At 46.9% G+C, this 10,804-nt stretch overlaps 1 protein-coding gene across 1 annotated transcript; it reads left to right on the forward strand.

The window, feature by feature from the left end:
* The first annotated feature begins 654 nt into the window (after positions 1-654).
* KCTD12 (potassium channel tetramerization domain containing 12) lies at positions 655-5,425 on the forward strand. Its single transcript, XM_061367765.1, has one exon. The coding sequence runs from the start codon at positions 915-917 to the stop codon at positions 1,914-1,916; it is 1,002 nt and encodes a 333-aa protein (XP_061223749.1). The 5' UTR covers positions 655-914; the 3' UTR covers positions 1,917-5,425.
* Positions 5,426-10,804: the final 5,379 nt, after the last annotated feature.

The raw sequence follows: 10,804 nt of genomic DNA on the forward strand, positions 1-10,804 counted from the left end.
TCCCGCCAAGCCCCGACGGTGGGCACTCCAGCATGCACTTCCCGGTGCCACCAGGGGCTGTCCCGGGTCAGCGAGAGGTTGTGACGGGGTCCTTAAAACCTGCGTAGGCGGCTGACCAGGGTGAGGCGAGTGTGGTAGCACCGCACGCTAGCGTTTATCCCCTGTCACGGGGAGGGGAAGGAGGGAACACGGTTACCCCGTCGGGGTCTCGCTCGGCGAGGGTTTGGACAAGCCTTAGAAAGACTAGCGGGGGGCTCAGCGCGACTCCTTCGGCGGGACAATAGTGTCTCGCGGGTTCCCCGCTCCCGCACCTCGGGGCGAGCAGAGGGAGGTTCTTGCCTGCGAAAAGACGAGACGCCCCTGAGAAGCCGCCAGGGAGAGAGCCGAAACCCCCAGAGGTGCGGGGAGGGGGGTGAAGGGGCAAGGTTTTACGCCGCCGGCTGCATACAGCGGTGCTCGTCCACCGGGTGGGAAGAAGACCGCCGCCGCAGCTGGGGAAGGAGGACAGGGAGGGAGAGGGGGGGGGAACACGGCGACGGGGGACCCTGCGTCAGTGCGGGGCCGTCCCCTTCCCCTCCCCGTGCACTCGGCTCTGCCTCCCTCCAGTTCCCCCCCTGCCTCCCGCGAGGTGCGGCCGCTCTACATAAACTCGGCTCCGCGGCCACCGCCGGGACTTTCTGCACGCAGCCCGACGGAGGCGCTTGGGCGGCATCGGGCAGAAGAGCGGCTGCGGGGAGAGGGTTGGCAGCGGCCGCCCTGCTCCGGGGGCAGACGGGGCGGGAGGCTCCGGCGGGCAGCGGCGGAGGGTTGCGAGGTCCCCCGCGAACGGCGGCGGCCCCGCCGGAGCCCAGGCGGCCAGAGGAGGAGGAGGAGAAAGGGCGGCGGCTCTCCGCCGGCGGGGGACTCGCTTCGGTATGGCCCTGGCGGACAGCGCCCGCGGGCTGCCCAACGGCGGCGGCGTGTCGCCGGCGGCAGGGAGCGGGACGGCGGGGAGCGGGGCAGCGGCGGCGGGCGGCTGGTCGTCCTTCCCGGAGATCGTGGAGCTGAACGTGGGAGGGCAGGTGTACGTGACGCGGCGCTGCACCGTGGTCTCGGTGCGAGACTCGCTGCTCTGGCGCATGTTCTCGCAGCAGCAGCCCAGCGAGCTGCCCCGGGACAGCAAGGGCCGCTTCTTCCTTGACCGCGACGGCTTCCTCTTTCGGTACATCCTGGACTACCTGCGGGACCTGCAGCTGGTGCTGCCCGAGCACTTCCCCGAGCGCAGCCGCCTCCAGCGGGAGGCAGAGTACTTCCAGCTGCCGGACCTGGCCCGCCGCCTGGCTCAGGCTCGGGTCGCCGCTGCTCGCCCCTCAGCACTCCACCGCGACGGCTCGCTCTGCGCCGAAGAGCCGCCGCCGCAGCCGCTTCTCGGCTACCTGGAGGCCGAACCGCTGGAAGGAGGCGGCGGTGGCGGTGCCTCGGCGTCCGCTCCGTCTCCCACCGCCAGCCGCAGCCCCTCGGGCGGGCCACTGCTCACGCCCTCGCAGTCGCTGGACGGCGCGGGCGGCCGGCGCTCGGGCTACATCACCATCGGCTACCGGGGGTCCTACACCATAGGGCGGGAGGCGCAGGCAGACGCCAAGTTCCGACGGGTAGCCCGCATCACCGTCTGCGGCAAGACGGCGCTGGCCAAGGAGGTCTTCGGAGAGACGCTGAATGAGAGTCGCGACCCCGACCGCCCTCCTGAGCGCTACACTGCCCGCTACTACCTCAAGTTCAACTTCCTCGAGCAAGCCTTCGACCGTCTCTCCGAGGCCGGTTTCCGCATGGCCGCTTGCTCCTCTACCGGTACCTGCGCCTTTGGCCCTGAGCAGGGTGGCCCTGCCGAGGACAAGATCTGGACCAGCTACACTGAGTATGTCTTCTGCCGAGACTGAGCATCTGCCCAGCCCGTGGCGGGGGGATAAGGCAGTGTCCCCTGCACACCCTTACTTACACTCATGGTCCCCTCCCGTCATGGAGGAAGGAGGACGTGAAGGGGGGCAGTGTCCCCCTGCACTTTCTTCACCCTGGTGCATGCGTCCATGCGCAAGTGCAGGTCAGCCTCCAGCACAGCCTCCATCACTCCTACATGCAACTCCTGATGGCCCCAGGGACAGGAGGTCTTCATGTTTGCTTTGGCCACCATGTCCCTTTTTGTCTACCGTGTCCCTGCTCAACCACTGTATACCAGCTCATCCTGTCATCCTCCCTCCAATGCCTCCCAGTAGCTGTGTTGGTAGTGAGGAAGGAGAGGTGTCGGGAGTACGCAAATAGTCCCAGGAAGGTGTGCGTGTGTGCCCAGTCCCTACCCCTGTCTGCCCACAGAAGCTGAGGGATAGCTGTGCTGGGGTGGAGTGTTTTAAAACCCACCATTTAGGGGCTGAGGAACCTTCCAGTTGCTTTTCAGCAATTTCTGTTGAAGATAGCATGACAAATGGCTGTCTTTTCTCATCCCCATGTCCTTAAGTGGGATTTCACCTTTGTGGGTGGACCCACAGTGGTCCATTTTATCCTCTCACCCCATCAAAATGATGCCTGTTTGTGAAGGACCGTCACATTCAAGTGATACCTGCCAGTGAGGGGTTGGCACTCCTGCTCCGAATTCATCTATAGAGATGAGCAATTCTGCAGGAGGCACATGCGTGTGGCCCTTCAGGACTGGTTGCATCAACCTCCCCTGCCTGCTCCCTACCTTTCTGAACTCCCCTCTCCATGTTCTTAAACTGGACCAGGGCTTGCGCAGCAGGTGCATAAGGCTGATATGAAAGGACAAGTTCTCTGGATAACCAACCATTTGAACTATAATGTGTCCTCAGAGACACATGTATATTTCCTTGAGAGGTAAAAAAACAATGCTTTGAAAAATTGGAGTGCTTGTGAATCGTAATTTTCATGGGTGATGTGAAGTCCTTAAAATTCTCTTGAAGTTACTGGCCATAACATGCTTAGAAATCCCAATGTGTATTTCCTTAAATACCCTCAGAATGAGGGGGGTGAGATGAAGCGAGGCTTGCCAGAGTGAAGGTAGGACCTGCTTCCTGGGAAGCTAAAATCATGTACATTGAATTAATTAATGCAGATGTACATTCCAAGTGTAATCATGAGCACCCTGCTTGTTAGTTTTGGTCACGTTAGTGCTGTAAAACCTGGAAGCCAACAGAACTGATGCAGAAACTACTTTTTTAAGAACCAGTTTCTTAGATTTCATGGCAGTAGTACCAGGGCAGTGACACTGCTGAGAGTTAAGTACCTCTTCCTAGCCAAAATTAGTGCTTCTTAGAAAGAATTAAGCCCCATCTTTGCAAAACTGAGAGTGACGCCAAGTTTCTTCAGGGGAAATTACCTTTTCCAAGCTGTATTTTGTTTGCATTATCTAACAATTTTTCTTTCCCAGAGGAGGCAGCAATAGCTTGCTTTGGAACAGATGATCTGAGCAGCAGGGTTTACGGTAGGGAAGATGGAGCAAGCTGCTCAATCTCAATAAATTAATGAAGATTAGGGTACAAAAGCAGTTTCCTTTGAAACCTGAACTTGATTTAAAATCCTGTACTGTCCCTTCAGAGCTTCACAGAAAAATATCCTAAATGTATCTGGAGCGTTGAGGGATTTAACAGTACATAGTAAAGGCTTGAAGTTATATTTTTAACACTCTTAAATAAGAAATTGTTCTAAGTCCAAATTTAGAAATACTTCTAGCACTTGTATTCTAACCAAAGAATTTCACAGTAGGGTTTTACTTTCAGAAGCTTAATTCCTTTGAAAAGAGCTATTGCTACATATGTATTGAGTTTCAGTGCTCAGCCTCTGTGTTCACCACTTGGTCTTTCATTAAGTGCATGCACAATACATAAAACTGAAAATAATCCGCATCACCAGTTTGGTTTTTGTTTCTTTTTTTTTTATACTGTCAAGATTGCTTGTCAATTTGATTAAATTGAAGATGCACATATGAAAGCACTGGGCATTGTAGATAGTTGCACAATGGAGTATTTTTAAAAGGAGAGACACGTATACCTGCCAACTTACATGAGCAATAAGAGTGAGAGGCCAATATACCTGAAGACAGAATGAAACCTGTTTGTCCCATGCCTTACTCTGAAATGATTTCTTTGTGCTTAACATTTATACCACAAGTGAAAGGACGTTGATCACAGCTACTAGGTCTTTACAACGCTGTTCTTGAGAATAATGACCATCCTTTTCTAGTTTCTGTTAGGTAATTCTGAAGTATGTTTTTTAAGATTTTATATAAAATCAGTTTTCAGTAAAGTGTTCAAATTTGCTCTTGATAGCTTTTTTTCTTTTTTTTTTTTTTTTAAAGAAGCTGTTAGCTTACTATATCCATCCTAGGACCTATGAATAGGGGCAATTTTAAATTGAACTTCAGATTTAGTGTGTGTATATATATATATACAGTATATAAACATTTTACACGAATCATTTAGTTTTTTAATCATTTTAGTGCTACAGAATTTCATAATATATCTAGCTGAGCATTTGCATATTATGCTGTGTACATATCGTAATGTTTTACTGGTTTCCTATACCTGTTTCTATGGAAAAATTGAATATGAATATCAGCTTGTACAACTGAAATCAATTACATATTAGCTTGAATGTGAATCATAGCTAAACTTACAGGTACCTGAATGCATCTCTAAAACAGTGATCTCCTGTATTTTGATGAGTGATTGCCTATCTGTTTGCTGGCCAATGACCCAGAAATTCTCACATTTTACGTGAAAATGGGTGTAATAAAACCATAAACTGATGATTTTTAAATCTTTGTGTTTGTGCTAAAACCTGAGTATTACCAGTATTAGGAAATGGGGCCCTACATTTACTGATAACTCACTACATCTGGCCTTAAAAGGATGCTGCCATAAATGTACCAGTAATTTGATTGTTTGCCACAGAAGACAATATTTTTCTTAAACATTGCTCAGTAATTTCAGTAAAATTTCTTAAAGGTAAAATGCCCAAGGCAAAGTCACTTGAGTTTTGCTGGTCTCTTCTACTGAGAGCTCAAGTAAAGGATAACCACGACAACTCTGCTAACCTGTTGACATGCAGTAGGACAGGAAACTAAAGGCACAATACTGGAGTCCTGTATACATTTTGTAGCTGTTGTTCTCATTTCATGTTCTTATTTAATGCAGTAGTTTTGCAAGTGCTATTAAAAAAGGCAGTGTTTCTTTTAATTAGAAGTTAAGGTATAGGTCTATTTAGTGATGCATATCATGAACAGTGACTTTGCAGATGTTTGATAGAATGTTTATATTTTTATACATGTAGATAATGAGTCACTTATTCATTCTTATTTTAACATGTATAACATTGGAAATAAAGATCCTCCTAGGAAAACATTGCATACCAAATTAAATTCTTGTTCTTTAAATAGTAACTCAGTTGTGTGGTTTATGCTGTCCTTTTTACTGTTGGTAAAAATGTTGTTCGCTTTGCTCTCTCTTACACAGTATCATATTCATAACTTCAGCAGACTCCAAACTAATATGGTAAAGCAGAAACATTCAGGAAAGAATATTGTGTATATAGGGATTTCTAGTGCCACCTGTGGCAAGATAAACAGAAATGTGTAATGCTCAGACTTTCCTTTTAAGTGTCACTGAGAATTTTTGTAGCACTGGTCAATAGAAATCAGTCCTCAGGAAATGGTAGTGATTAAACAGCTTAATTTGAGTAGCACAGAATAATTCTTGAAATAAAATGATAATGCTTTTTATGAAGCCAAAGAATAATAACATTGGATATAGTGCTCATTTAATGAAAGAAACATTAATGCCGAAGGATATAGATGATTCAAGAGAAATGCACTTAGCAATTCTATTAAGGAACAAAGGGGTGATCTTGTTAGGTACTGTGTGATCTCTAGTTAACTATTACAAACCTGATAGTTTATAATAAACCGGGGGTAAATTTCATAGAAAATTAGTAAGGAATTTTTGGTATAAGTGTGTGAAGCATCTGTGTATTTAATAGGGCCTTCCTGGGTAGCATGGTTATAATGCAAAGCAGCAGCTGAACAAAGTTTAATCAACCGTTTTATTTGATATCTTGATAGTATGTGATTGCTTTGTTATCATACAATACTATAAGAAGGGAGGTTGTTCCATGAGCAACAAAACTTTGAGTCTGCCTTTCTGCAGGGCTTAGGTCTCATCTCTGCTAACCCCATCCCTTTTATTTCACGTCTACCAGGCAAAAGATGGCATGTTCTTTGGCAGAGCCAGCTTCTGCTGTGCTGAAGAATATAGCTGAATTCTGCCTTTCTCCCTCAGTGAACTATGGATTCTTTTCCACTTTCCATCACCCTGCCAGCAGTATTAATGGAATTCATAAGAACATAACATCTGTGAAATTTTTTAGCTTTTGATTGTGTTTGAAATTACCCATCAACTCAGAAGTTGTTAAGGGGGATGGATGTCCACCCAAATGGACAATGCAAGTGTATAAGCCTTACTTCCTTAGGAGGCAAGGCTGACAACAAATTACTGTAATTAATGTCTGGCATTGTCTGTATAAAACCTTTTGTCAAAGGAGAACAGAGTAGCGCGAGTGCACTAAATCCCTATAGACTGAGGAGGCAAGTGGTCACACTTAATTTTGTGACACTGGCCAGTCAGCCAAGCAAATGGGTGGCCTAGAATGTCTTAATATTTCTATCCTCCAAATTTCTGCAGTGTTTTCAAGTGTAGCCTGAACACCTTTGAGACTTGTTACAACAGCCATTCTTGTCTGCCTGTCTTAAACCTGTTCGTAAGTTTGAGTGCATACATGAGGCACACAGTTCTTAGCATACTGCAGTCATCTCAGCACATTGTACCTGAGAATGACCATGTAGAGGGCATCATGGTCAACTCCCCCTCAGATGCTCTTGCCTTGCTGCATCTTACTGGAGTGAGGGCATTGGAACTTTAGTTTTCATTCAACCCTTTGTTCTCAACATCCTGTATGTTTTGGGTTTTTTTCTTTTCCCTGAGGAAGATGAGGAGTCTTTCCTATCATTGCCAGCTAATAGAGAATAGCTTTTAATTCATCAGCTACTTTCTAGATGAGGTAGATTTGAAGTGGCCATTCCCATGTAGCTTACCAGTTCTAGCTTTTCCAGGTGACAAAAAATAATCTCCTTTCTATAAACAGAAGCTCCATACAGTCTTTAAATGATTCTCTTCCTAACAGAGTCTGTGGTATAGCAACATGGCCAAGAGGTCTGGGGCTTTGGTACTGAATGTAAAGAAGGATGGAATGAAAGCATAGTAACCAGCGGCCTTCTGGGCAGAAGTAATGTTTTTGTTTCTCAGATTAGGAAAACCAGTAACATACTCAAGTTCTTTCCTTGTCAAGACCTTTACTTGGATGCAAGCATCTCCTCAGGTTTCTTAGGAGAAACAGGAGAGCTCCTGGTAGAAAGAAAAGGCTTGTAACAGAGAGAGACAAGTGAAACCCAGAGATGGAGAGAGGAATAAAAAGGGAAGGGACTCATACAAATGCAGACTGCCCAGATATACATTTGACACTTTATTTCTGTGTGTAAATGGTAAGAAAATTCAGGAAGGCAATACTACATGTGAAGAAATGCTGAGAACTGCAGGTGATCTGTACAATGTATTCCAGCAAATGGAAGGGGAATACGCACGTATCAGTCACTCCACCCTATTACAACCGAATCACTCTGTTGGTGCTCAGTTTGAGACAGCTTGTTTTAGATGACTGGGATGCCTGCTATCATTTCCCAATGGCATTTAAATAGTCTATTATAATAAAGGATCACAGTATGCACTGGGACACCTGTGGTAGATCACACTAAGATCTTGAGAGCTGGTGTTTCTCCCTTTTGAGTGCAGAGAGATCTGAAGGATTTCTTTTTCTTATTTTTTGGGTTTACTTTTGTTTGTTTGTTTGTTTGTGGTTTGGTGGGTTTTTTTTGTTTTTTTTTTTTTTTCCTTTTTGTTGTTGTTCAGCATCTCTCTGCCCAGAATGAGCAGTTGTAAAAAGGATTGAGGTTGTGGGTTTTCTTGTGGTTTCTTTTTGCTGTTTGTTTTTTTTTTTTTTTGGGGGGGGTTGTGTGTGTGTTTTTTTAAATTTGGTTTGTGGTTTCTACTTTTGTTTTTGTTTCAGCATCTATCTGCATTCATAAACGTCTTTCTGTCATTTCTTTCCTAATCCATAGACTCTCCCAGTATACTTTCTTTTGCATTTTGCATTCTGCAGGATGCAGAAGGCAAGGTAAAGAGATAGGACTTTTGTAATTATTTCTGCTTTTTTAATAATATAGCTGAAAAGTCACTCTAAGAGTAGTCTTGTGACATAACATGAAATTACGAGAAGTCCTTTCCAACACTAACTATCCTATTCTAATGCTAACTATTCTATGATCCTATGAAGTGTATACTCAAACAATATGAAATAACTACTATCCTATAATGTGTTTTGTAAACTATATCCTAAAATTTGTTTAAAAAAGACATAGTCATAGGGTAATAGAGTAATAAACATACTAATAAATAATAGTAATAAACAATAGAAACAAACATACCCTGTTTGTTTGTGTGTGTCCCAGCCTGTGCGCAGAGGCAGGTGTCGGCACAGCCCTGCCGCATGGGGACAAACACAGGGTAAGGATGATGCCTGATGGGACAGGACAGAGGAGCTGTCCACCCCTCTGGTGGGATGTAGCACCGAGACTCACCAGAAGGTGACAATGCAGGAGCTGCAGGGACAGATGAAGACGAGGGAGCTGCTGCTCTTCCCGTCCTCCTCCTCCTCAGCAGCATCCCCGGATGACCGCTTCCTGCCGCTCAGCACCTGGAGCACGTCCAGGGCAAGGCACGGAAGAGGGCATGGGGTGCTACCACGTCTGCAGAGAGGACTGGCAGGGAGTGACCTGGAGGTGGCTGAGCCCGCTGGCTTCCATTCTAGCGTCTGCCTGCCTGGGCACGGCCACGGGTGCATCCAGCACCAGGGTACTGGGGAGCTTGGGACTGCTCCTTGGCTGTCCCTGCTCTGGTGCCCTGGTGCCAGGGCCAGGGCTTGGGAGGAAAGGCACCTGGGCTCTGCCAGTCTTACTTGGTCTTGGCGATGACTGTGGTGTCCCTGAAGAGGAGGAGGTCCCTTTTCTTCTGTCCATGACTCTGGGCCACCCTCAGTCGCTCCTGGAGCAATGTCTCAGGCAGCACTGGGTCAGGCTCACATTGCTGCTCATGTCCAGGCTTGTCCCTGCAGAGCAGGCAGTGTTGGGCATGAGGAAGGTGGCTGCTGCAGGGCCTGGCTGTGCCTGTGTGTCACTGAGCTGTGGGGGAACCCACCTGGACCTGCAGCAGCAGAACCACTGGCTCTAGTTGGTGAGACAAGGGGGGACACAAAATTACAAAATGGAATATATAAACCTTTAGAATCAGTTTTAAGTAATGTTAAGTTTGATGGCTTTGTAAAAGCAGCAATGGAAAATTGCTGAGGTGCATGATACGCAGAAAAAACAGTAGAGTACAGCTAGAGAACATACTGAGAATTCTTGTACAAGATAAATCATTATAGTTTACATAGTTTTGAGAAAAACAGTCTAGAAGAACAGGACACAGGGATAAGGAGTACCTGGAAACCGCAGGTGTCCAGGATGGGTTACAGTTAAACCAACTGATAAGTAGGAGGTCAGGAGGATTATTATGTCTCTGGTGCTAAAAATCCAATTAAGCTTGTATAGGCATCTACTGCGCGTGCTTCAAAGGCTGCCAGAAGTGATGAAGATTGTTGGAAGAAGTAAACGACCCTCAAAGGCCACCACCACAATTCTGTACGCATGCGGGGAACTCTCTGGAAAATGATGTAATCCATACGTAGCCTCATGAATATTTATGTATGCCTAGGGACTATAAAAGGATGGCTTGTGTAGCAATATGGGGACACACGTTAGGAGGAGCTGTCCCCTGTGTCTCCTGGAGCCGCAATAAAGAATACCTGCTTGTTAGCTTGAAAACTTTGTTGGCAAGTTTGTTCCTGGAGTTTTCTCCAAATCAGTGGGCTTTAGCCTTTCATAATGTCTCCCTCCATGTGTGAGCCACAGCTCAGCAGTCTTCCTGAGAAGTCTGACCTTGCTTCTAGAGACCATTGAATTGCTTTTCCCGCCCCAGTTCCAGGAGTTCCAAGCTACTCTTCTGCCACACTTGCTCGACTTCCATTGACACAATGGGATTGCTGCTCCTGACCTTTCCAAAGGTGGTTCTTTAAGAGTTACCATCTCTCATGCACCCCTAAATCCTCAAAAGCACATTCCCAGGGGACATTGAAATAAGCTCCCTGAGTAGCTTGACGTTTGCCCTCTTGCTGTCCGGGGAAGCATTTGTGCTGAACATCTTTCTCATCACACCCAAAATTTTGAGTCTTTGGGATTACTGTGGTGTCGTGGTTTAAACCCAGCCACACAGCTCATCCACTCACTCCCCCCCTCTTCCTCCCTCTTTCTTTCCTTCCACCCCCCTTTCCCCCCCACTCCCCGAGAGATGGGGAGGGGAATCGAAAGAATGTAGCTCCCACCGGTTGAGATAAGAACAGTCCAGTAACTAAGGTATAACATAAACCTCTACTGCTATCACCAATGATAATAATGATAAGAGAAAATAACAAGAAAAGAGAATACGATACCACCTGCCCATGCCCTTCTGGGTAACTCCCAGTTACCTCCCCGGGCATGACATGCTGTGGCATGGAATACCTCTTTGGCTAGCTTGGGTCAGGTGTCCTGTCTCTGCTTCCTCCCGGCCTACCC

The sequence above is a fragment of the Neopsephotus bourkii genome, unplaced genomic scaffold (genome assembly GCF_033783945.1).
Source record: "Neopsephotus bourkii isolate Nb327-2 ecotype Australia unplaced genomic scaffold, CSIRO-AGI_Nbou_v1 NB_1394, whole genome shotgun sequence".
Lineage (NCBI taxonomy): Eukaryota > Metazoa > Chordata > Aves > Psittaciformes > Psittacidae > Neopsephotus > Neopsephotus bourkii.

Coding starts and splice junctions, on each gene's coding strand:
- KCTD12 (XM_061367765.1), top strand. CDS start 915: ATGGCCCTGGCGGACAGCGCCCGCGGGCTGCCCAACGGCGGCGGCGTG.